Raw genomic sequence first — 25,479 nt, 5'->3', positions numbered from 1 at the left:
GAACTTGTTTCAGCTGTTTCTACTCTTACCTCAGTTTCATGTTTGCGGTAATAACACAGCGTTGTTGAACAGTCCCAAAAATTTGGCTGTAGTATCTTTTCAATAGTCTGATCTGCCATTTGATATGAAAAGCATTTGAAAGTGATAAAAAATACAAATGTACTCTTTTTGTGTAGAGCTTTTTGTATGTCTTTAGTTGCACAATTTTCAGATGTCTGTGCCTTTTCATCCAAGTTTCAGATTTTTTTTATTGTAGTTATGCCATTATTATCTAGGGCTTTTCAACCAGTTTGTAAAGTGTTGCTAAAGCTAACACGGAGGTTTTGAATTGTGGTCAGCAGGTGTGAATCTAAAGCGAGCGTGTGTGAAGTGATCTGCTCTTCTGGTGGTCGACCCGCTCGCTGCTCTAGGAATGAGTGACGACGGTGAGTGACGATTTTCGCTCTCACAGCACTGCCAGCATGTTCAGTATATTCACTGAGTAACAAATTCATGACCGACTGAGCAGGTCTGAATACACATAAAACATAATGAACGAGTCATCACTCAACTATAACAATTAACATGAGATAATTAACGTCCTGTCACTGCAGGCTTCTACTGTCAAATGTTGCTTATGTGTGTGTGTCTGCGGGATGTGTGTGTCTGTCTGTTTTCGTAACTGGCGGTACTCCAGGATTGATGCAGATCTTGGCCACGGTGGTTGAGGAGGTGAAGTCTTCCATTAACAGAGACATAAATGGTGCTGAACTCTTGTACACTCTACTCAACGCACCATGGCTCCAGTGTCTGTTAAAGGTAAACCATTTAGTCAATGTCTGATACATCATGTATAGCATACTGATCTGTTACTGACCAAAACTGACTTTCCTTAACCCCCCCCCAAACACCTCCCCAGGTATATGAATGTTTACAGCGGTATCTGAGGTCCCCTCCCAGGCCGTGTATGACGTGCGCATCAGGACTGTCTGTGCAGGTCAGTACCTGCTGTTTCAGGTCTAGGGTTTCAGGTCTCACTGTTTCTCTCAGTCTGTCCTCACACCTTCTAAATAACGCTGTTCAGTCAAGTCACTGTACAGCACATTCACTTGATAAGAAATTGTTATGCAGGCCACTTTTGCAGCATCTCACTAAACTCCTCAAATCATGACATAACAACAGCCAAACGTGTCCTTTGAGTCGCGAACGGTGAAGTCGTCCTTGCGGGCTGGTGGGACTTCCAGCTGTCAACGCTATTTTGATCAAGTAACCTTTGCTTTCCCTTTTGCGTCCTGTTATAGATTATGACTGATCTGAAGTCAGTGTCAAAGCCCTCACCTGAGGCTGTAGAGCTCTTCAGTCTGCTCAAAGAACCCCACTTACAGGTTGAGTAATAGCTTACAGAACAGTCTTATTTTCCATGGTACACTCCTGTTTCCTATTTGTTAAATGTACTCTTAATGTAGTGACAAATATGGTTTCTAACGGTTGGCAACCTGGATTAATTTAAAGTATTTATGTAGTCTGTGTATGTGTGTGTTTTAGTAAATGTACAGGTTTTTGGTTCTGACTCGGTTGTAGGCTCTCCTTTTGACCCATGATGCAGTGGCGGTGAAAGACTACGAACCGATTTTACCTCCGTTGCCGGACGACCTTCCAGATGACGAGGAGGCCATGAGGATCGTGTGTTTGGTCAAAAACAACCAGCCTCTGGTGAGCAGCGCTCCCTACAGGCCTGGGGGCTCCAGATCATCAAAAATAAAATACCTGCTTTGGAAACTTCCCAGTAGTCTTCTAATGTTAGATAAATGAATCATCCTCTGATTTGTTACAGAGATTACAGAATCTCTTCTTTTGCAGTCCTATGTGACATATGTAGTATTCAGAGAGTTCCCCTGTGCTGTGTGAGATATCTCAGTACTGGGTGTGTGTGTGTGTGTATGTGTCTGTGTGTGTGCAGCTGGTGTGTCAGTTCTGCTCTATAGTGGATTGTGACTGAATGTGCTTGTTTTAGGTATCTTGAAAAGGGATGAACACACTTCTTCCACTCTAAAATGGGTGGCTGTTTACTATAAATCACTAATCACTGGTTGTCAGAAGTAATTCTGAGCCTTGTGTGTCCTACCAAAGAAGAGTGTAGGCAGGGGTATATCCAGTCACTGGAAGACCCTCCGTAACCTCACCCGCCAAAGGCTCCTGCCAGGCCTGGGAGGGGCTGTCGGTGGCCTTGGTACCAAGGCGGGATGTACCCCTCCGAAGGTCTGCCACTTACCTGCCAAAAGACCACCTGCCCCAACCCCTACTCCACGTGGCCCCCTCCCTCACGGCAGTCCAACTGGCAGTTGCAAGCTCTCTCAGCAACGCAACACGTTCTTGGGAGGGGGCCTCAATCGTTCCACGCCTTGTGTTTGCAGCTCGGTTGTGATTGGTAAGAAGACAGGTCTTCCTTCTTGGCTGCATTATGAGGTTCTCTTGTGGCAAGTGCGATTCAGTATCACAAAGCAAGCTCTTGTCAACTTCTGTTATTTTGTCAGTGTTCCAACACCGTTCGAAACAGCTCATTGTCAACTGTATTTTACACTTGTATGATTTCAATAATCCCTCTTCCTCTCCTTACGTAATCTGGTTCTTTCTCCCTCTGGAGGCCATCTAACCGAGGAGATGGACAGTGGGGAGGATGACTGTGAGGCTGCGTCTCCTCTCCCGTACCACTGCGCCCGTGCGCATCCTTGGCCGTTTCCTCCTCCTTACCTTAGCCCCTGCTGTTACGACACTCCCCGCGGCCCCCACATGTCCTCACGCGCTCACACGGCACCCTCGAGTCCCATGCTGCGCCACCGGGACGTGGAGCATCCCCGAGACCCCATCGGGTCTGTGGAACTGACCAAGCAGGAGAGCCTGGAGGAGCTGCGTAGCACGGTTCAGCAGGCGGCTAGCTGCATGGAGCGTAACGCCAAGGACGTTCAGCTTCTGGGCCGGAGGATGGTGGCTGCCACTGAGCGGATGTCGGAGAGCGTTCAGGAAAACGCCCAGGCGCTCGCGCTGTTGGCGCACGTGGTTGAGAAGCTACAGGGCTTGGTGGCCACCGGCAACTCGGTGGCGGCGGCTGCCGCCGCGACGGCCCCTAGCAATACGTCCACCGAAGCGCCTCTGGGCAAAAATGAGAACAGTGACTCAATGTTTGGTTGTGATAAGGTGTTGCATTGTGAAGAATCTGGAGATATAACAACTGACTGTGACTTGTCGCCATGTAACGCGCCTCTAGACATGCCCAGCTGTGCGCCCAGCCACCCGTCTCCCGATGTGTTAGGCATCATGTCTCATTTTTCCCCGTCCAACTGCTCCAGTTTTTCCTCCCGCAGTTCCTCTTCCTCTAGCTCTCTCAGCACGTACCACGAGGAGCCAATAGCCTATCGAAAGGCCTTTTCTCTTCCCGCCTCCATCACCACATCACCAGAAGTTAGAGCCAAGGCAAAGTCTCCTCAGCCTGTCGCTGCAAGGAGACGCATTGATGGACAGGCTCAACTAGCCAATGGTCTGTGTGCCTCTGATCCCGACCAAACGGATGACCACAAGAAGAGTGGCTGTCTCTTCAGTCAGAAGAAAAAGAAGAAAAAGAAGAAGTGAGGGAGGTGCTCTACCCCTCTCTTAACTGACAAGTCTGCTTCCAGAGTTTTCCAGATTCGACGCTGAACAGGCAATAACCCCTCTTTTCTTACGTCATTGTCCTTGTCACTAACTTCTGTTTTTATCATGCCCATGGTGCACACATCCTCACTGGTTTGTGAAGTCTTTTCTTTTCTTCTTTCTTTCTTAACTTCATTCCATCACTATTTTGCATCCATCTATCCATCAATCCAACATCTTTTTGTTACCATCTCTTCTGACTTTGGAAGAATCATTCATTCTTTAACGTCATCCAGTCATTCATCACTCACTTCGGCCTTGATTCTCTCAGTCTTTTCTTAAACCTTTTTTTTCTGAATCTGACTTATCAGTCCTCAACGTCTTTCATATAATCATGCGTGTGTGTGTGTGTGTGCACATGTGTGAGTCTGTTTCATGAGTGACGGTTAAATCACTGGTTTCTGTTCAGCAAGCGGAATCATCTGAATTCTGCCAAAGTTCTTTGTCAGAATCTTTTCTCTTTTTGGTATTGTTCACTTCTTGTCATAATTCGTTTCTTTTCATCACGAGTGTTCCGCACCTCTAGTCTTTTAAATGAATTGTATATGATCCTACATTGTACATACTGATGTATGTATTCTGCAGCTTTAGCGCTGTAGGTGCATATGTGTGTATAGATACATAGATGAATCTCTCCGCATGTTTAAGAGTGACCTCTGTGTCGTAGGGAGCAACAATTCGGAGGGATGAGGTGACAGGAGAGATTTATGTGGCACGAGTCATACATGGAGGTCTGGCTGACCGCAGCGGTAAGGCTGAAATGCATCTCCCTGTATTCCATCTCTCTCTCTCTCTCTCTCTCTCTCTCTCCCTCTCTCTCTTTACCTTTCTATTAATACTACTTTTGTTTATCTGTTGCAGGTCTTTTGCATGCAGGAGACAGGCTGGTTGAAGTGAACGGTTGTCCTGTGTTTGGGCTGGAGCCAGAGCAGATCATTCAGATATTGGTCAGAGGACAGACACACACACATGCGCACACACAGTGTCTTTTTTCGTTTTTATTGCTCTGACATTTGTTTCTTTTGTTTCTGACTTTGCGTCCTTCAGGCCAATTCTCAGGGAACAGTCCTGTTTAAAGTGGTTCCAATCACAGACAGACCAGTCAACAACCAGACCATGGTGAGTGTTCCTACTCAACCTCACCTGACATGTGACCTCATTGTGTAGGATTGTGTATAACTCTTTCTTTCTCTCTCTCTCTCTCTCTCTCCAGCTGTATATGAGGGCAATGGCTGACTACTGCCCCCTGCAGGACCCTGCTATTCCATGTGCTGATGCTGGCATGGCCTTTAGGAGGGGTGACATCTTGGAGATAGTGGATCAAACTGACGCCCTCTGGTGGCAGGCCAAGAAACTGCCCAGCACCTCTGCGTGTGCTGGGCTTATCCCCTCTACAAGCATGTTAAAGAGGTCAAAGAGCATTCTTATTAGTACAGTCACAGTGGTGGGAGGGGCCAAGAGCAGGGTGGGAGGGAGAGGAGGATGGGGAAGATGAGTATTGTAAAGTTAGTGGGTGTATCTTGTGTGTATGTTCTCCCTCATGTTTGGTTTCTCATCTGTGTGTATGTGTGTGTTCAGGAAACAAAGGGAGGTCTGGTGGTCTCAACCTTATCAGCCACACACCTGCATCAAAACCTGTGAGTTCAACTTCCAGTATGTCACTCTGTGTGTGTGTGTGTGTGTGTGTGTGTGTGTGTGTGTGTGTGAGTGTGTGTGAGTGTGTGTGTGTGTGTGTGTGTGTGTGTGTGTGTGTGTGTGTGTGTGTGAGTGTGTGTGAGTGTGTGTGAGTGTGTGTGCGCGCAAGCATTATACGAGCAGATCATAATTATAAACACAGCCCTCTAACCATACTACGTCTACTACTATGATTCTGGGTTTTTTTTGTGGTTGACAGTTGCAGTGATGGCTTGCAATAACTGCCCTTTAATTGCAACGATTGTCTTTCATTTGCAAAAGAAACTGGGCCGTTCAGAGAGACAGTTCTGAATCACTTCTGTAGTCACATGGAAAAGCTATCGCAAAAAAATAGTATCGCTTCATAATACCTCTGCTTTTGTTTGCATTCCCTGCTGACCTGCAGTGAGTACTGTGGATGAAGGTGAGTACATAGCAAATGGATTATAGAAAAACTCATTTGCTTTTGTCCTGAAATCTCTTTCTGTTTTTTTTTTTTTTCCCTCTCACTCCTTTCTGTTTCTCTCCTCCAGAGGAAGACATCATAGCCATAGACGACAAATTTGTAGAGCCAGGTAAATCTATGCGCTTGCATAACTTGCTGTGAAATGTGCTATTGAACTTGTTTATCGTCTAAACTGTTCAGCTATAACTGAACTGAAATACATCGTAAGTCATACGCTTTTTTTCTTTCTTTCTTTTTTTTTCTTCCTACAGATGAGGAAGCCTTTGAATCTGGTAGGTAAGTCCTTCCCTAAACACATTAGTGTCTGCTAGTAAAGATGTCATTTGGTTTTTCCTCAATCTAATCATAGAGTATTTTTGTCAGTTTTCCTACTTGTCAGCATTCATGTTGAGTAGAATAAAACTGATAAAACTGATTTAACTGTTGTTGCTGGACTTGTTGGGAAATGGATGACTCACAATCCTGTCTTATTATCCTCCACTTCTATGGTGATTCTGAAGAGGAACTGAAAGAAGGTAAATATATGATTTTGGCGTAATGTAATATATATGTGTATTTGTTCCAAACAGTTATTGTACAATTTAATCACTTTTATAGGTTGATTGCTAAAGTTGAACTATTCTGTTCTGTATATCGGAGGATTGATTCTTCCATTGTATATGTTTTTAATGTGAGCATCAAACATTCACAAGAATAAAATCATCTATTTTGTTTGTTCCACAGAAGAGAATGAGTTCAGCACTAACTTTGAAGGCATTTTTATACGTACGTTGCTTTCTTTTTCCAATGTCTGCTTCCTATCCATATTGAACAAATTCTACCCTCTAAACTGTTTTTTGTTGTTGTTGTTGTTGTTGTTGTTGTTGCTTTTGTAAAGTCAAAAAAATCATTAGTATAATCTCATGGCACATTTTTATTTCAGTTAATTGATGAGGATTGGTTTGTTAGCTGATTAAATTCTGGTGCATGTTTGTTTAGCTGGTTTGATGCATGAAGTGACTGATTGTTGGTTGGTGCAGCCGGGTTCCGGCGGAGCCTGCGTCTGTGTCGTAGGAGGAAGGCTCAGAATGGAGGTCCGGTGCAGTTCTGCTCCCCACGCTGCCCCAGTAGCTGCTACAGTGCCCTGGCCAACCCCTACGAGGAGGTGGTTCGCCACCAGCGTCACCCAGAACATCCGTACCGTCTCATAGCCCTGATGGGTGAGACAGCTTTTCTCTGTGTGTGTGTGTGCGTGTCTGTCTGTGTTTGTGTATTTTGGTGTGTTTATATGAGTGTGTGTGTGTGTGTGTGTGTGTGTGTGTGTGTGTGTGTGTGTGTGTGTGTGTGTGTGTGTGTCTGTGTGTGTGCGTGCACGTGCGTTTGTTTGTGTGCGTGTGTGTATGTGTTCTAAAGCCTCCTCTCTGCACCCTCAGGTCCCTCTGGAGTTGGAGTGAATGAGTTGCGGAGAAGACTGATAGAGATAAACCCAAAAGCTTACCAGGGACCCGTGCCACGTCTGTATCACTGCAAAAAAAAAAAAAAGCACCAAAAAAAAGCCTCAGCATCATTTTCACAGAGAATTACCACATAATTTACTTTTTTACTGACATATGTAATGTTACTCCTTCCTTTAAGTACTATTTAGTGTTGGGCGAGTTGTACCTTTTTAATGGAATCCTTCATTATCCACAGACACGACACGGCCTCCTAAGAGTTTTGAAGAGTCAGGTAGAGAATACCACTTTATCAACAGAGAACAATTTGAGAACATGTTGTACCACCACAGGTAATTCTGATACAAGTCTGGGAATAACTTTTAAAATCCACCCCTTATTACAACTCATTCAGTGGCTCATTGCTTGTTTCATATATTTTCTGTTTTCTTCTTAATCTAATGCTTTAGCATTTTCCTCCAGAGTTTTCTTTGGTTCTTTGGTATTAAAGAACTAAAGAAAAGAACGTCTAATTAAATATTTTATGACGGGTCTGCCTAAAAATTGACCCAGGGAAAAAAAATGAAGCGTTAATTAAAGGCTTCTCCTGTTGTGTCCAGATTTTGATTGATCTGACCTGTTGACCTTTTCATAGGTTTGTGGAGTATGGGGAGTACAGAGGTCACCTCTATGGCACCAGTGTGGATGCAGTTAAGGATGTCTTGAAGAGCGGCAAGATCTGCATTATTGATATAGAACCTCAAGTGAGTCCTGCACTGCATCAGGTCTTCTCTCATCATAAAGCTATCTTAAATAATGCTAATGAGCACTGCCGCTGTTTAACACAGTGATTTATGTTATTATATGATGTCAGTGGTTTATGTCAGTATGTTTAATGAGTGAGTTCACAATTTTTCATTTTAGTCTCTGTTTCTTATACTCCATTGCTTCCAGCTGTAAATATCAATATTGATAGAATCTAGAAATGCACCCAGTGGAATGCGTCTGTTGTTTCAATGTATTAATGTAATAACACTGCACTGAAGAAAAGAAAAGAAAAGAAAAGAAAAGAAAAGAAAAGAAAAGAAAAGAAAAGAAAAGAAAATTTTGCCTTTAAGATCTGGAGTGTCAAAACATGGAACTGTAATACACTGTGAGTTTTGTCTCATAATTTCACAATGATCTTTGAATGCAATGTTGCACGTCAAAAGTATTGCACCGCGGGCTATGTATGTTAATATATGCTGCACATTGTGATATATCTGGGAGTTGTTTAGTTAGTAATTTAGCACTTAGGGGATTTTAGCGCTATAAAACTTACGTTTACTTTGGAGTTTAGGGCGAAATTCGTTTTTTGAAATGACGTTTGTGCCGGATTTGTAGCTTATGCTGCTAATGATCTTGCTAATAGGCTATTGAGTCAGTGAGGACCCATGAGCTGAAGGCTTACATCATTTACGTGAAGCCTCCACCCATCGAAGAAATGAGGCAGACACGGATTGGCTCCTTGCTCCTCACCAACTATTACGTCAATCGACCATTTAAGGTCAGTATGTAGTCCATGGTATGCTATCATCATCATCATCATCATCATCATCAGAGTTGTTACTGGACCTTCTGTTAAGATTTCCATGTGGAAACAAACAGAAGACTGTTTAACATTTTCCCAGCTCTTGCTCCTGTTTTTATTTTTCTGTTTTTAATGCCGTTTTGTTTTTATTGTATTTGTGTTTAATGCCCTTTTTGTTTTTTTATTCGTTTTATTGTCATTTCATGTCCAGTCCCACACATATTTATATGGAAACAAATCTGTTATTGCTCTGTCACTGCTATTGTTATTAATCATTAAAAATCTGTTATTAATCACTAAGTCTACTCCTTCCTCCCTCTCTCTCTCTCTCTCTCTCTCTCTCTCTCTCTCTTCTCCTAAATTCTCCTTTCTGTCTCTCATTTGTCTCAGGATGAAGACTTTCAGGAAATAGAGGATGCAGGTCGGAAGATGGAGGCCCTTTACTGTCAGTTCTTTGATCATGTGATCGTGAATGATGGCCTCCAGGCCTCCTGTGTCCATCTCCTGACTGCAGTGAGGAGAGCACAAGATGAACCACAGTGGGTCCCAGCTGCCTGGATCAGACCCACTCAGCAGTCCTGAGAGAGGGGGAGGAGAGGACAAAAAGACAACAAGATGTGAGACAAGATGAGAGCTGACATTCTGTGTCAGTTGGCTGACATGAAATGTAGTAAAACTGATGCAAGGTTGTTTTTTTTTTTCCTCTTTCCCCCGGCACTGTTTGTTTGTGTGTGTGTGTGTGTGTGTCTGTGTGAGTTTAATGAATTGTTAATTGTTTGTCTTTCTTTGCTTTTTCTTGTTGTGTGAAGATGTTGTAAAAATATTTTAGATTGTGCTACATATAATTGAGTTAGGCTTTATTTGTACAGCATCAAAAGATTTCAGTTTGTAAATTCCAGTCTTTGTAAATTCAAGCACCGATTTACTTTTTTAAATGAGGGATTTCATTGAACTTTTTATAAAATACTTTTTATGACCATTGACCAAATGTACAAAGTGCCCTCGTCTTGCACTGAAATGCATGAAATTTGTGCATGAGGCCTTCCGTCCAAATGTAAACGCTACCGACCGCGAATGAGACTGTAAAACTGGGTTCTTCTTTGATCATCAACCTTCCGGGCCACTGCTTTCCCTACTGGCTTAGTTGAAAATTTAGCGTTGCAGCGCTGTTCAATTTTTCAGAACTCAACATTCATTTCTCTGCTGACCACTCCTCTCCGTGAATAAAGCGTGCTGTTAAACACTCGATTTGATTCTGGTCTTTTTGTCGAGTACAGTTATTTTCCAGCATGGGTTTGGTTAATTCGGTTTATAAGTCTCTTATATTGTGTTTATCCTCATCTCGCTTGAAATAAAAATGCGCATGTAATAGAAGGATTACGACACGGAAGCAGAAGCCCCTTACCACGGCTTCCATCACCAACGACAACAATAAACAGCATGGTAACATGGTTACCAGCAAATTAGCGCCAAACTACGGTTTTATATGAGGTAATATCTAACAGAATACAGTAGTAACTCCTTGTCTTGCGTACTCACTTAGAACTCAAAGTCATGGATGACGAAAACTTGAAGGTGAGTCGAAAGATTTTTTTTGGCGCAGACACTTCAGCACAGAGCTAACTTTATCCATACCAAGAGCTGTTAACTGAGTTAAATGTAAATGTGAGCGACTAGCTAGGCATCCAACTAGTCAGACACCGTTATCTAACGCTTTTGGATATTTACTATTCTGCTGTCCAGGTCAGGGCTTCGCGAAGGAGGGAGCTGCCACCCCTCCCTCAAGTATCTTCAGTAAGTAATGCACACCATACAGTCCAATCCAAACTGCGAGCACGCAATGACCAGAGATGTCCATTATAATCACTGCTTTGTGGTTGGAAGTTTATGGTTATTCTTTCGTCAACTGGATGGTTTACAACGATAGGAATATTCAAACTGTCCACTGAAGCAGGTGGTAGTTTTAATTTATGTAATCTCTTAACTAAATCGGCTATTATAAAAGTCCGTGCATCACTGGAAGGGTTCCCATTCTGGAATATTGACGGAAAACTGTTACCTAAGAGCAATTACATTAGGGCACGTCTACAGAAGGTTTTGTAAACCGACAGCTCTATCTTTTAATCTGAGAGGATAGACTTTAGCTGGTCTTTCTGTTTTTGTTTTTATAACCTCAGAGTTACCTAATGTGTAAATTCATGAACGTGTGTCAGGATGGCCGAGTGGTCTAAGGCGCCAGACTCAAGGTTCAGTACCTTCCACCATGTGGGTGTTCTGGTCTCCGAATGGAGGCGTGGGTTCGAATCCCACTTCTGACATTTGAGTTTTGTCCTGGAATTCACTTCAGATGAAAGCCTCTGCTGAAAGAGTGAATGTAAATGTTAGATGCCATGAAAGAGGGAACTGTTATCAGACCAGGAACTTTTACCCCCTTCCCTGCAAAGGTATAGGCCATCGGCGGAGCCGTCTGATCTTGCTTTTAGGCCTGTCAACTTGTTAGCCTCCACTGTGGTTGGAAGTCTCTTCATGGTTACAGGTCAGAGAGTTGAGGGTACGTGTTGTTGATCTCCAGTCTTGAGTAACACAGCTCCATTTGAATAATCCTGCCCTCTGGCAGATGCTTGCTCTCAGATTTAGCTCAGGATTAATGTGTTCCATAAGACCAGAGCAGGGCGTGTATTTGTGTGCATTTGTGGGAAGGTGTCCCATCATTTTTCTTTTGTTCCTTACTGGGATGGCGAAGAAACCTCTGGTAAGTTCTCAGAGAGGAGTTTTCCGTAAATCCTTCACTCAGAGACAGACACGTGTCAGAAGTTTTCCCGTCTCTAGGGCATCATTTATTCAGTATGCTCCTGGCGGTGGAGTGTGTGACATTTCTTCTGCAGACTGTATTTTGTAACCGGTGGAGACTGTGATGTGAATCAGTGATGGGAGTCTTGTTGCCTGGCCTTCAGCTCTACTGGTGTGTCACATCAAGACAAATTTAGTTTTATAATTTTATAGTTATTTAGTTTTTCTGATCTTATTTTTTTTTTTGACTGTTGAACCTACTTTTCTTCACTAAATATATATCTGTATGTTATTTGCCCATGGAGAGTGATTGTATTTCTGTCAAGCAGTTTTGTCTCAGCATTTCGAATGAAATTGTCCGAATGAAATGAAACTTCATTTCAAATTTTCATTTTAAACGAAAGTGAAATTTCACAAATGAAATTGTGTTTTTAGTTCTATTCTTTCATGTTTTCATGACACGTTCTTTCTCTCGTTCTTTTTACTCAGCGTGGTCAGCGTTCCTTACCCCCCATGCCAAGGTAAATTCCCCCTAAACAATGCTGTAGTATTGTAACTGTTCATAGATATGATATAACCACCTTACATAAATCAGCTCATAGCCATTCTCTGTTAACCTCTCCCTCCTTCTTTCTGTCTCTCTCTCTCCCCAATGATTGTGGATGAACCAAGTCAAGACACTGCTGGTGAGTGGACTTGCTTTTTAATGGTCTCTGCTATGGTCACCACTGTAATAAGTATGATGGCATTGTAAAAATAGCTCAAACTACAGACAATTTAGTGGACTCTGTGTCCATGATAGATGAGATGCCTGCGCCCAAAACCAAGAAGAAGAAGGCTAAGAAAGAGGTGGATGCAGGAGAGGAGACAGAAAGTGAGTTAAAAGATGTAATGATACTGACTCTACCCTCAGAGCCTGTGTGCTCAACGCTGTGTATGAGTGTGTACGGCTGAGCTCCGTCTCTCTGATTGGACCACGATTATTTCCTCTCTCCCAGACCCAGGAATGGAGATGAGCAGTGTAGCCAGTCGCAGACAGTCTGAGAGCAGGGAACCTTTGACTCCCGAGCCCCAGGAGAATCCACCACAGAGAAGAAAAAAGAAGAAGAAAGCCCAGACTATTGGTAAACCAGTGCAAACTGTGTTTCAGTAATGCAGTTTGTGCAGTTTAGTTCAGTTCAGTTTTACTAGATTTAATAGAAAGTTTGGGGGTTTTTTTGCTTGTTTTTTGCATATATGTGTAATATTATAACAGAGCATTATTTCTGAAATCAGACAGAGCATTGTAAAATCTGAATTGTGCAACATCAGTAATAGTAAATGATGCATGTTTTGGTCACATTATGTTTGAATGTGATTGGTTAGACTTAGAGGGAGATCAGACTGATCTGGTGAATGGTGAGACAGGGGAGCAGAACACTGACGAGGAGGTGCCACGCAAACCAAAGAAGAGGAGGTGAGTCACAGAAGGGAACACAAACGTTTTAATGCAACAAGACTCCTCTTTTCCTGAATGTTTTAATATCTCATTTAATATCTGCCAAACATCTTTTAAGTAGTGTTCTTAATTCTTTTCTCTCTCTTTCTTTCTTTCTTTCTTTCTCTTGCTCTTTCTTGTTTTTTACTCCAGAGTAAAGGCAAAAGTGTCGGAGGCACAAAGTGCCAATGAGCTGGACGTGGAGGACGATGACATCATCACAGACGCCCAGCCCCCAATCCCCCAGCATTCTCTGTTTTCGGCCCCTCTCGGGCAGAGCCAGCCCGTGGGGAAGGTGTTTGTGGAGAAGAACCGTAAGTCTCGCCTTACAGTGGAACGGTCAAATCCATTACGACTGTGTGTGCACGTCTTCACTCTGTCACCAAAACACATGTCTCACCTGGCTATGAACATTCATTTTTAATTTTTGTTGAATGTAAATCATGGAATGTGTGTGTGTGTGTGTGTGTGTGTGTGTGTGTGGGCACAGGTCGGTTTCAGGCAGCGGAGCGTGTGGACAGGCGTAAGACCAGCGATCAGACAGAGCAAAACTTCATGGAGATTCAGGCATTGTGGACCACCAGAGATGTCTCTATGAAAGTCCACAGTGGCTTCAGGTGTGTGTGCTATACTCTAATAGTGTCTATAAATCTGTGGGCAAGCTGTTTGTTGCTTTATATCAGTATAAAAGCCCATGTGTATTGTTATTTTAAGTTTCTGTCTCACATTTGCTGAGGTTTCACCTTGACCTGCTGACCTCTGTCCCGCATAGGGTTATCGGCCTGTTCTCTCACGGTTTCCTGGCCGGCTACTCAGTGTGGAACATCATCGTGGTGTACATGTTGGCAGGAGAACAGATGAGCACTCTGCCTAACTTACTGCAGCAGTACAGCAGCCTCGCCTACCCAGCCCAGTCCCTGCTCTACCTGCTCCTGGCTCTCAGCACCGTCTCGGCCTTCGACAGGTGAAAACATGGGCGTGTGTGTCCGTGCGTTGCGTCCCTTGTGTTTTACGTCTTTGTTTTTCTGTACTCTCTCTTTGCTAAAGTCTTTTATTTCGGTTTACCGTCTCTCAGGGTGAATCTGGCCAAAGCCTCTGTGGCACTGAAAAGTTTAGTCACCTTCGATCCAGTGGCGCTGGCTTCTTTCTGTGAGTATCACGTCCGCAGAACATACATACTGCGTTAGAGACACAGACCTGTTGATGTTTCTATATATATTTCACTCAGGGAGAACTCGACAGAGAGGTGAAAGCAAAAAAGGATAAGGAAGGAGTTTCTTATTCAGAAGGCTAACATATTTGAATTCTGTCTCTCACATGCGCTCACTCTCTGTCTTTCTCTCAGTGTATTTCTGTGCCCTCGTCCTCTCCCTGAGCCAGCAGATGACCAGTGACCGAATCAATCTGTACCCCAGTGCCAACTCTACACTATGGTGAGTTTAAGGTGGAGTTTTTCCCCCCTGCTCCACTCTAAATATTAAGTCTGAAGCTTTAGAACTGGGTCATTCCTACCATGTTTAACCACGGACAACTCACGTGCAAATATTGATAAAACGCGATAAAGCGTCAGTGTCTTGTTTTTTTGATTTCCATGCGGTTCTCCCCGTTCAGGATCCCAGGCTCGGAGCGAGCCATCTTGTATCCCTGGATCACGGTGAATCTGGTCGTGACCGTGCTGGTGGGGCTGGGCTGGGTCCTAGTGTCCACAGGTCCTGACGTGGACTACACACAAGGTAAGACAGTCTGCTCTCTGAAACTTTTCTGAAATAATTTCTTAGTAAATACATCTCACATGTAAATGCAAGGTGATGAAGTGCAGTTTATATATATTTATATGTATGTGCGTGTGTGTGTGTGTGTGTATATATATGTATATATACTGTATATATATGTGTGTGTGTGTGTGTGAGAGAGATAGTTCTACCTGTTCTATTAAACTCTTCAAATGAATGAACAGTAATGGGAACAGAATAGAATATCATTTGAAGTTCCACATACTCTGTTTTACCAGGGCTCTGTTCTATGGAGTAGACATACAGTATGTAGAATATATGGTGAAATAAAACTTGATTTGTCTCTATAAAATATTGAGGCTCGATATATATGTCCAGTTCAGACTTTATGTCAGTTTCCCTTTCTGTCTTTTTTTTTTTTTATTGTTAACGTAGAGTCTTTAATGGGTATGGAGGTGGAGCATCCGAAGCCAGAGGAGAAATCTGACATCACAGCATAAGAGGAGGACCAGCCTGTTGCACCATTTTTCTGTTGTGTAAAAGCATTTCACATGTCGTAAAAGATCGTTGTTTTTTTTTATTTCCTGCCATTTTCTGTCTGTATATTTATTTTTATGCAGTCACTGACAGAAATACACTGTAAACTCCTGCCATGAAGTTATGCCTGTTTGATTTAACAAAGCCACATTGTTTTAAGGTTCACTAAAGGACATCTCTGTGATAGGCATTTTTTTTAAATTAAAGAAGAAAAATAAAAATTAAAAAACAAATCAAACATCAGGTTTGGGTTTGTGTGTTTTGTTTCAGTTGTCCAGTGGCAGTTTCTGATAAGACCCCTGCCAGTCTGGTAAGGCACAGTGTGGACAGGTTTAAAATATTCAGTTCACCATGGGCACAGACACATCCTGGGCCTAACAAACAGATAAACACCAGTTATTACCAAGTAGAGCAAAGGTGTAAGTAGCACATATGGAAAACAAAAAGGCGGACTTGCATTGACGGCAAGGAGAAGGTGCATGTCTACAAAATCTGACAGTGTACTTAATGTACTCAGCTCTTGGACAGAAGAGCTCTACATGTGGGTTTAAATTGTCAAGGAATATTGATTTAATGTCATAACAGTTTGAAAATAATTTCTTGAGGAGAGCACATGAAGTATTTCAGTCCATCAAAACCAGATGAAAGTCAGAGGTAAGAAAGAACACTCACACTCTAACGACTGACCACCCTCAGCAGGGAAAATAGGCAGATACCGTCTGCTGCGGCTGGTATTCGTGGCTGATGTTTGGTGACGGCTCAGAGTGGGTGATATACACCGTGCTGGTTTAGTGACTCTGGGCCTCAGACAGTCTCGTGCACAGGCCAATAAGACAAGCAATGTGTTCTCACGATTGAATTTCTTGACTGTTTTCAAGAAATGTACCTGTATTGGCTCCAACTCACACAAAAACTTTTTTTTTTTTTTCCTCAAAACCAAAAATGAACTGATAGCCTACTTCTGAGTCTTTGTTTAGGCTTGATTTAACCGAGAAAATAATGCTGAGACCATTTGTGATCATCTGTCTGTGATTATGAGCTTGTTTACCATGTCTGAGAAAATTAATATACACAATAACGTGCTCATCTCAACATCAAGCAGAATTAGAATTAGAATTAGAATTATACATAGATCTCTGAGGGTTTACTGGCTCTCCTGACAGAGGCTGTCTGTATACGCAAGTCTAAGAGCTGGTCTCCCTTCCAGCATTCTGACCTTCACCTTTGTAATTGTAATAGCGTGACTGCTGTCACATCAGCGTAAAGGGCAATCTGTACGGAGTCACGCTCTCTGTAATCCATTGCTTTGGTCTTGCAGCTCAGACATTCAAGTCGACCTCAGACATTGTGCGATCTTTCCATTGCAGACGTGGTATCATTAGCTTGGTCTTAAGTTGTTTAGCCTCGAGTAGGGGCGGCCCAGTATTTCAAACTTGGTTTCAGTCGAGAAACACATGTATTGAGACCGTTATAACGCAATAAGCATGTTGGATTTTGCTATATTTGCTGTGACATTTGTTGTAATTCTGGTCGCTGCCGTCCTATATTTGTATCCGGTAAGAAAGTAACGTTACACACTATAAATGTACTGTTATTTAGCTAACGGTGTGACGAAGACAGATCTTTCAGCTGAGTATTTAAATACTGGTCGGTGCATACGGTAAAAACATTCGCGTGCCACAAACATTAAAACAGTTTATGCCAGTTGCTTGTTTCCTAAACTGTCCTGGAGTGTGACAGAAATTGCAATAATGAAACCAACAACTACCAGTGTCAGTAATTACGAATTCGTTTCAATGTAGAGAGAGCGTGTCAGATAAGTTGCATAACCATAAACAATTATGCTATCGTTAAGATATCCTGCAACTTCTACCGGTGTTCTGTAGAAGCTAAAAATGTCTTCCCTGCTTCCTCTCATTCTAGTCCTCTAGACGAGCTTCTGGCATTCCAGGCTTAAACCCTACAGAGGAGAAGTAAGTATATTATTCACACAGCTGCTTTTCACATGTCTGTCATTCCGTAAAACCAGCCTTACCGTCTTCTTGCTCTGTTTCTGCGCAGAGATGGAAACCTGCCAGATATAGTTAGCAGAGGAAGCCTGCATGAGTTCCTGGTTGGTCTTCATGATGAGTTTGGTGAAGTGGCGTCCTTCTGGTTCGGCCGGCGACCAGTGGTCAGCCTTGGCTCGGTGGACCAGCTCCGGCAGCACATCAACCCAAACAGGACCAGTAAGTACAGGATAACGAGGGAGAACCTAATCATTTTGAGGGATTTAGGGTTTATATCTCAAGAGTTTAGGAACCACCAGGTTTAGTGAAAACTCTGAGTTAGTTAACTCAGAGCAAGTAGAAGTTAACCTAATAGAAGAGCTCTATGGCTTCATTCTCATAGCAAAACAAAACCATAGGGCTCTTCTATTAGGAGGTTTATTACTTGCTCTGAGTTAACTAACTCAGAGTTTTCACTAAACCCACTTTCTGGAATCCCCCCCCCCCCCCCCCCCCCCCCCCCCCCCCCCCCCCCCCAGTTCAGTGAACACAGCTGAGTGACTGTAAGGGGGTAACTGGGTATCTGGTAACTGGGAAATGAATGAGTAGTTGGAAAGTTTCCCATTCAGTCACTCCATGTCCTAGAGTATGTCGGTTTAAGGACCCGAGGTGTTACTTTAAAAAAGAATCTGGTAAAAATGCGTTTTAACCCCGCATTTTTCAATAGTAGGTGTCCTGTAATACCCCAGAACCAGGGACTCCTCTTCAAGCGTGGTCATTTTGCTATTGTCATATGATACTGTCAATTCCGATGCAGTGTAATGCACGTTCTAATTCCTTGCATATGCTAAGCGAGCATTTCTGCTAAGACATTTGGCTGTTTTCTCAAACCTGACATGAATGTATGGGGAGTTTTTTTGTCTGTCTGTGCCCACTCTGTAGCGGACTCTTTTGAGACAATGCTGAAGTCGTTGCTCGGTTACCAGTCAAGTTCAGGAACAGGGGCCGCAGAGACAATGATGAGAAAAAAGGTCTACGAAGGTGCCATCAACGCCACACTGGAGAGCAACTTCCCTCTGCTGTTGAAGGTGTGTGAGTGTGTTACAGTGTGTGTGTCTGTGGCAACCTGTATTCACCCCACTTACTAGCATGTACGTGGATGTTTTATGAGTTGGACAGTCAGTTAATTTCTGGTTTGGAGGATACAGGGAGGTAACCAAAGACTGTGCATCTCTCCCCCATCATTATGTTGTGTGTAGCTGGTTGATGAGTTGGTTGGGAAGTGGGAATCTTATCCAGAGTCCCAGCACATGCCTCTCTGTGCTCATCTGCTGGGACTGTCCATGAAGGCTGTCACTCAACTGGCCATGGGCGACCGTTTCCGCGACGACGCCGAGGTCATTCGTTTCCGCAAGAACCACGAGGCAGTGAGTTTGCGCTTATAACCATGAAAGAGAAAGAGTAAAAACTTGATTTGAACCTTCAGCATTACCATCTGTGTGTCTATGTAAATTTTTTGTCTATGTAAATATGCATTGTATGTGTGAACAGATCTGGTCAGAGATCGGTAAAGGCTATTTGGATGGATCTTTGGACAAGCGCTCCAACAGAAAAGCTCATTATGAGAACGGTAAGTGACCTCTGACCTTTCGGCTGCTCCGACTGATAAGCGGTGATTAGCATTTATATGTCAGGAGCAGTGGCTTATCTGTCTTGACTTTCTAAGTTTCGTCGTCGTGGTTACTATGCGTTCATGTCTGTGTTTGAACGACGACAGCACTTGCGGAGATGGAGTCGACGCTAAAATCCGTGGCGAAAGAGAGAAGGGGGCGTGGCCCTGGCCAGCTAACATTCCTGGACTCCCTTCAGCAAGCCAACCTCACAGAGAGACAAGTAAAATGACAGAAGCACCACTTTACAAGGCCTCAGACACATACCACTAAGTTCTAATAGAGAAACTAACATTTATTTTTTCCCATATGCAACCAGTCTGAATGCCATGTTGTGTTTTGTTTGTTTTTGCAGGTGATGGAGGACGGAATGGTGTTCACTCTAGCAGGCTGCATCATCACTGCCAATCGTGAGTCCATCCTAACATTCGTATTAATATTTTGCTCATTTATTTGGTCTCCGTTTTTGTGTCGTGTAAGTTCCGTCATCATTCTCCCCCTTTTCGCCAACCCTTTCTGTTGTTCTGTTTTCTCAGTATGCATCTGGGCAGTTCACTTCCTGTCCACCACAGAGGAAGTCCAGGGGAAGTTGTATAAAGAGCTGACTGAAGTCCTTGGGGAGGAGCCCATTTCCTTGGAGAAGATCCCCCAGCTTAGGTGAATACATACTCCTGTGCTTAGCATTGGCTTTAAACTGGAACCAACCAAGATCCGTTACTTTGTGCTCGTCGTGTTTAATTTAGTCTTCAAATTCAAAATTGCTTTTAATCAATTTTAATCATTATGCATGGCACGTCTATATACGGTGGCCTCTAATAAAAGCGAGACAATTTAATCTATTTGTGGGATTTTGCATCGTAAGGGATATTGAAAGCTTATCCATGTTGTAATGAAGTTGCGTTTTCTTTGCCTTTTCTCAATTTTACCACTAGAGGGAGCCTGTACTCTCTACTGTCGTTTTGCATGGACACGAGTAAAAAAACTAATCTCTCATTGAAAAGCACATGAGTTATGAGTTACATTCTCCTAACTGCTGCATCTGCAAATAACCAAAACATTACAAATGCTCCTCAAGGAAACATGTATTACTTAAACATTAAAATATGGTCAATATGTAGTTAACATTCAACTAAGTAACAGTAATTATGTAGTTAATATGTTCTTAATATTGAATTAAATGACGGTGCTAATTATGTTGCCGCAGGTACTGCCAGCAGGTGTTGCAGGAGTCGGTGAGGACGGCCAAACTGACGCCCATTGCAGCCAGACTACAGGAGGTGGAGGGAAGAGTGGATCAGCATGTCATACCTAAAGAGGTTACTGTTTCTTTCCTTTATTCTGTCTGTATCATGATTTCTGACAAGGGCAACAAAACCCACCTAGCGGCCAGTGACTCAGGCCGCATTTGTACGCTAGCAAGATTTTAAAGGGACTAAAAGGGACCCCTCTTTGATTGGGTCATTGTATTTGACTAATGTCTTTTGTTTGTTTGTTTTTTTTTTAATTTGTTTTAGACTCTGGTTATCTATGCCCTGGGTGTCGTCCTTCAAGACGAAGACACTTGGACGCTGCCGTACAGGTGAGTGTGTTCGCACTGCTTTTCTTTAAGCTAAATCTCACGTGTTGGTGAGGTATTGAGCGTGCCCCCTAGGAATACATCTCTTTCTATCCAGGTTTGACCCAGATAGATTCACAGACGAGTCAGTCAGAAAAAGCTTCTCTCTGCTGGGCTTCTCTGGAAACCAGGCCTGCCCTGAGCTAAGGTAAACAGAAAGAAATCCAACCGACGAATTGTGTTTGTACACTATTTGTTTTGACAAGCCGGCGTTGTCACGCTTTCATTGAAATTTCGAGGAACTATACCAGGCGCTTTCAAATTTTGAACAGTCAGTCCATACAATGTTTGTGTCGATGTTTCTCCGACTCTGTTCCTGCTTTAGTTCTCCTTTTTTCCCCCTCTCTCTCTCTTTCTCAGGTTTGCTTATACTGTAGCCACCGTACTCCTCAGTTCTCTGGTGCGTAAACTCAAGCTGCACAGGGTCGAGGGGCAGATTGTTGAAGCGAGGTACGAGTTGGTAACCACGCCTAAGGATGACACTTGGATCACTGTCAGCAGAAGGAGCTAGCCCTGAAGTTTGTCTACATCTGCAGCTCTCCAATGGAACGACGCGTTCAGGGGCCACTGTCGAGATCTTTGCACTACTGCAAATACGATGTGATTGTTGTGCCTCGGTTTTTCGTTTGTGCCTAGACATGGTTGTATTGTCTGTATCACTCTGTTTAGAAACTGATCTTACGACTGTGTGGATTTCCTTGAGGTGGTCTTCCTGATGTCAGAGAGCCCAGTGACCGTCTACTGCCTTTGATATTGCAATGACATCAATTCCAGAGGAGAAATGAGGAGCAGAATGAATTTTCTTCCAGCATTCCATATATTCTTGTGTCTGTGCCTATAAATATGTTTTAAGGAATTCCACTGTCACTTTTATATGAATAAAAAAATCCTTATCATTAGAAAGTTACGTTTTATTTTGTATTGCATTAAAAAAAAAAACTCGACCAAGGTACGAAGACATATAGAGAAAACATTCATCTGACAATATTGGCGTGTTGTGTTTTCTGCTTGAATTTATGTCCAGCTTCCTACCTATTTAATTGGATTCCATTACCTCATATCTGTATGACCTCAAAAAGCTAATTTAGGTTTTCAATTTACTGTGGAATCGGGTCCCATTGCTTCCATATTTCACTCATTGAAGGGGAGAGGAAGTTGGGTAGAGGGTCGTTTCCTGCACTCCACTGCTGCCACACAGCATCAGTGAACTACTAAGATGTGAAAATGGCGGAGTTACAAATGCTTTTGGAAGAGGAGATTCCCGCTGGTCGAGGAGCTTTACTTGACAGTTTTGCCAATTTAGAGAGAGTCGCGGAGTACTGTGAAAGCAACTACATCCAGGTAATGAACGGATTGTGTTTTACGTAAAATTGCACAGAGTTAGCTAACGAATACGGGGTCCAGCTAAATGATGGCTTCACTGCCTTGGTTTCGTTCGCTAGTGCCCAGTAGTAACCAAGCTAGCTGCATTGATTGACTCCTGTGTTACCTAAAAATGATGGAACAGGGAATCAGCTAACACTCGCGAAACGTTCTGGCAGTTTTGGTCATATTAATTTAAGTAATGCTCCATCATAACAACGCAGTGCCCAATGGATACATGCAGTACCCGAAGCTGTAAAGTCAGTCATTTGAGAGCGAAATGGTTGTTTCAAACCACCGTTCACCACGATCAGTTTTGTAGCCACAAATATGATGTGCTAGTTGACTAGCCTCACGTAACGTTAGCCAGTTGACCGGCTAATAAGTCCGTTTGTTTTCCTGGACGGTAACAAACAATAACGTTACCTCAATGCATAAGCCTAAGCGGGGCCGGTTTACTTATTTTTACACTACACTCCGGGCGAATAACGGTAGCTAGCTATCTTGGCTAATAACATTCGTGCTTTCTATACCTCCCTATCCATGTGTACTGTTTTTACAGTTAATGGACTGGTAAATGATCAGCTAAGTAAATAGCTCGCTAACTATAGGCTAGCCATACCAGCAGCCTGTTGGTCAGCAAGATACATGAAAATGTTTCATTATTTGCTGAACTTCCACAGAATTTGTAGTCAGCTACTTATATAACGTCACTTAACGGTAATGAGGATAGACAGTTGCTGTATTCATTGGTATGGTTAAGGTATGTTTAGGAGATGAGCTTCGTTACTGATGGTAACAAATGTATGGATTTTTTTTATGTAAAAGGCATCACTTAACATGCACACATATTCGTTAATATATTTTAAATTATTGTGGGTCGTTACATTTTGATTTTTTAACGCTTTTGCTATCATACTGAAGATAGCTGTCGCGATGTGATTTGTCCAGAAAACCGTGAGCTTGTTTTATTATTCGCCCCCGGACAAAAAGCACAGCAAACTATTTTCGGCAGCTCAGGGGAATTCTCAACAGACTCGTGGCCATTTACTCATCTCCAACGTTACCCTTGTTTTAATACAAACTGGTCACGTCTTTGATTTATGTATGCGACCGGTTTGTTTTTTTGATGAAATTGTGGTGCGACACATTTGAACTTATTGATAGTGTTTAAAAAACAATCAATATTTGCTAGAGTATGCTTTGCCCACCAATAAAAATGTTACCGACGGACTGTCGACTGAAGTTGTGGAATTTTATGTATGCATAGGGAACACTAGAGGTGTGATATGCTTACGAAATGAGTCAGACACCTTTAGTAGAGGGCTACCCCTCTTCTTGTGTATGTTCGAGCGGGAATCATTCTCTTTGTTCACTTTTAATGATTTAGAAGGACATTTAATAGTTGTCAGTGGCTCGCTGATATTCAGTTTGAATCATCACATTTCACAACGTGCCACAAATTGAGGTCTGAACAAAGTGTACTCTCTGTAAGAACCAGAGCCCTCACATGTAGCCCATGTCTACTGTGAAGAGAGAGGCTGTGAGCCTACACCAAGGCTATAAGCTTAAGGTATTTCAATAGAAAGATATTATGAAGGGTCTCTTGAGTTACAGTTCACTGTAGGAGACACTTATACAACCTAAAATAGCGACATGTGGTTGAGACCAGTTTTGTTCTGTTTCTCCTTTGCTGTCTTTCACTCAGGTGTCAGGGACTTTTTTTTTCTTTTTTTCTTTAATGCAGATTTAGTCTGTGGTTATATTTCTAGTGCAGCGAAATTGAATATTTCCCGTCTAAACCACTTCCTCTTCTCAGGATGCATTCTTGACATCTGCTCTGATTTGTGTAATTCAGTACAGAAGTGTGCTGATACACATTCATCAATCACAGTCTCAGAGTAATTGAGAATTAAAGGGACACACACACACTCTCACACACACACACACACACACATACAAAAGGCATTAATTAGGCTGATCTTAGATTGGTGTTTACAGTCTGTTTCACAGTGTACTCATTAGGGCATTCTGTTGCTGCTGCATTATTTTTCTTGGGTTATTAACCCTGATGGCTATAGTCTTGTTCTCTCTCTCTCTCTCTCTCTCTCTCTCTCTCTCTTTGCCATACACTCCTGTTTTAAACAGCATCGTACACTAGTTAGCTCGTCATGAAATAGGTCCATTGTCATTGTTCTCCGTTGTAGGACGTGGCCAGTGCTCTGTTATGAGAGCTCAGGCATTGCAGAGGTCATTTTAGTAAACACCAGCCCAACAGGTCTACTGAATACAGAGAGGGGTTTTTTTTTTTTTTTTTTGTTTGTTTTGGATTTGCAGCGCTTTGTATATACGATGGTGTAGAAAAGAAGTCAGGCCCCTCTTTCACCGTGTCTGCCCTTTGTTCTCTCTGATAGTGCACGCTTCACTTAAGAATGCTTTTTTTTTTTTTTCTCTCAATGGGACCAGATTATACTTTTGAAATATTTACATCATGGCCTTGTAGAGCAGAGAGCCAAAACATGTTGAGTGTAGATATTCTCACTTTTGCAATCTCTCTGACCACAGTGGATATGTGGCAGTAGTAAAGGCAGATTGTGTGTGTGTGTGTGTGTGTGTGTGTGTGTGACTTACAGATGGGTTTTTGTGGTGCCAGAAGAGACAGTTTCAGTGGTTGCGGTTGTGGTCAAGGCTCTCTCGCTCTCTCTCTCTCTCCATCTCTCTCTCTCTCTCTCTCTCTCTCTTTCTCTCTTTCTCTCTCTCTCACTCCGTCTTTCCCTCTCTATTTCTTGGTGGATGTACAGTTTGTTTTGAAGAAAATGTAGAGTGAAAGAGAAGATGCCAAGTCATTGGAAACACACCTGCGGACAGATTTATAGAATTCCCCTAATTGCCAAACCGGCTGGTCGGCGTGCATTTATCTCTTCTTGCAGCTGGTCTTGGCCCTCCCGCGTGTTTACTATTAATTAAAAATCTGGACGCTAAACCGTAAGCAAATTTGCCTTCAAAAATCTGCTAAACGAACCACAGGGTTCAAATTCAACCCGTGTGGTAGCGTGTGCGTAGACGGAAGTTGTCTCGGCGGAGTCGAGACGGCTCTCGCTTTGATACGAATCTCGTTTAGCGAGTAGCCAACGATGACGAATGTGACATTAAACCCCAGCTAGAATTCTGTCACAACCGTAGCCTCCCCCACAGCAGGCCACACAGGCATACAAAAACGATGTGACGTGTGTGTGTGTGTGTGTGTGTGTGTGAGAGAGAGAGAGAGAGAAAGTGTACACTCATCCGCCTGCATCCCGATACACTGATTCGGTATGAAGATTTATAAAGTGCAGACTGATATTGCACTTGGGTGTGTATCGGGTGTGACATTTGTCTAATTACATGTTTTCTTGGCCGCACTGGCATCCTTAACCACATCCGTGCTTTGCCGTGTAGCCCAATACCTCCACCACGAAAAAAACGAAAGGCTCTCTCTCTCTCTCCCCCCTCTCTCCCCACCTCTTGGCTCTTTCTTTT

General features: G+C 42.9%; 4 protein-coding genes and 1 non-coding gene across 10 annotated transcripts in view; all 5 read left to right on the top strand.

The window, feature by feature from the left end:
* Positions 1-412: 412 nt before the first annotated feature.
* Positions 413-9,370, top strand: mpp4b (MAGUK p55 scaffold protein 4b). The gene is made up of 21 exons (XM_030781868.1): positions 413-425; positions 677-798; positions 899-976; positions 1,281-1,364; positions 1,561-1,692; positions 4,334-4,415; positions 4,528-4,613; positions 4,714-4,785; positions 4,880-5,076; positions 5,245-5,303; positions 5,747-5,764; positions 5,874-5,915; positions 6,058-6,078; positions 6,307-6,321; positions 6,530-6,571; positions 6,826-7,005; positions 7,219-7,299; positions 7,478-7,571; positions 7,874-7,982; positions 8,630-8,764; positions 9,179-9,370. Exons 1-21 carry the CDS (start codon positions 413-415, stop codon positions 9,368-9,370), a joined length of 1,854 nt encoding a protein of 617 aa, XP_030637728.1.
* Positions 9,371-10,342: 972 nt separating this feature from the next.
* On the top strand, positions 10,343-15,347 carry tmem237b (transmembrane protein 237b). Its single transcript, XM_030781866.1, has 14 exons — positions 10,343-10,363; positions 10,532-10,582; positions 12,068-12,099; positions 12,251-12,264; positions 12,381-12,452; positions 12,577-12,702; positions 12,944-13,034; positions 13,209-13,369; positions 13,546-13,672; positions 13,828-14,019; positions 14,131-14,204; positions 14,401-14,488; positions 14,667-14,788; positions 15,224-15,347. Exons 1-14 carry the CDS (start codon positions 10,343-10,345, stop codon positions 15,286-15,288), a joined length of 1,236 nt encoding a protein of 411 aa, XP_030637726.1. The 3' UTR covers positions 15,289-15,347.
* trnal-caa (transfer RNA leucine (anticodon CAA)) lies at positions 10,997-11,106 on the top strand. Its single transcript has 2 exons — positions 10,997-11,034; positions 11,061-11,106. It is a non-coding gene; the product is annotated as a tRNA-Leu (tRNA).
* Positions 15,348-16,671: 1,324 nt separating the features above from the next.
* cyp20a1 (cytochrome P450, family 20, subfamily A, polypeptide 1) lies at positions 16,672-21,476 on the top strand. Of its 2 annotated transcripts, none has more exons than XM_030781383.1 (13): positions 16,672-16,881; positions 17,249-17,298; positions 17,387-17,553; positions 18,256-18,401; positions 18,573-18,740; positions 18,865-18,943; positions 19,091-19,206; positions 19,339-19,393; positions 19,520-19,640; positions 20,188-20,299; positions 20,498-20,562; positions 20,657-20,746; positions 20,959-21,476. In XM_030781383.1, the coding sequence occupies exons 1-13, from the start codon at positions 16,810-16,812 to the stop codon at positions 21,107-21,109; spliced, it is 1,392 nt and encodes a 463-aa protein (XP_030637243.1). In that variant the 5' UTR covers positions 16,672-16,809; the 3' UTR covers positions 21,110-21,476. The 2 variants fall into 2 exon arrangements, with proteins under 2 accessions (XP_030637243.1, XP_030637241.1); XM_030781381.1 differs by having other exon boundaries at positions 18,573-18,744; positions 18,800-18,943.
* A 346-nt stretch (positions 21,477-21,822) lies between these two features.
* Positions 21,823-25,479, top strand: part of abi2b (abl-interactor 2b) — an 11,747-nt gene continuing 8,090 nt past the window's right edge. For all 5 annotated transcript variants that reach the window (XM_030781400.1, XM_030781397.1, XM_030781396.1 and 2 more), the window contains exon 1: positions 21,823-21,939. In XM_030781400.1, the coding sequence (XP_030637260.1) occupies positions 21,823-21,939 (117 nt within the window). The remainder of the gene's footprint in view (positions 21,940-25,479) is intronic.

The sequence above is a fragment of the Chanos chanos genome, chromosome 8 (genome assembly GCF_902362185.1).
Source record: "Chanos chanos chromosome 8, fChaCha1.1, whole genome shotgun sequence".
Classification (NCBI taxonomy): Eukaryota; Metazoa; Chordata; class Actinopteri; order Gonorynchiformes; family Chanidae; genus Chanos; species Chanos chanos.
This window is presented reverse-complemented; position numbering and strand designations above follow the sequence as displayed.

Coding starts and splice junctions, on each gene's coding strand:
- mpp4b (XM_030781868.1), top strand. Junction 1,693..4,333: donor TCAAAAACAACCAGCCTCTG/GTGAGCAGCGCT, acceptor TCTGTGTCGTAG/GGAGCAACAATTCGGAGGGA. Junction 5,916..6,057: donor CGACAAATTTGTAGAGCCAG/GTAAATCTATGC, acceptor TTCTTCCTACAG/ATGAGGAAGCCTTTGAATCT.
- tmem237b (XM_030781866.1), top strand. CDS start 10,343: ATGGATGACGAAAACTTGAAG. Junction 10,364..10,531: donor TGGATGACGAAAACTTGAAG/GTGAGTCGAAAG, acceptor TCTGCTGTCCAG/GTCAGGGCTTCGCGAAGGAG. Junction 14,789..15,223: donor TGACGTGGACTACACACAAG/GTAAGACAGTCT, acceptor TTGTTAACGTAG/AGTCTTTAATGGGTATGGAG.
- cyp20a1 (XM_030781381.1), top strand. CDS start 16,810: ATGTTGGATTTTGCTATATTTGCTGTGACATTTGTTGTAATTCTGGTC. Junction 20,300..20,497: donor AGCATGTCATACCTAAAGAG/GTTACTGTTTCT, acceptor AATTTGTTTTAG/ACTCTGGTTATCTATGCCCT. Junction 20,563..20,656: donor ACTTGGACGCTGCCGTACAG/GTGAGTGTGTTC, acceptor CTTTCTATCCAG/GTTTGACCCAGATAGATTCA.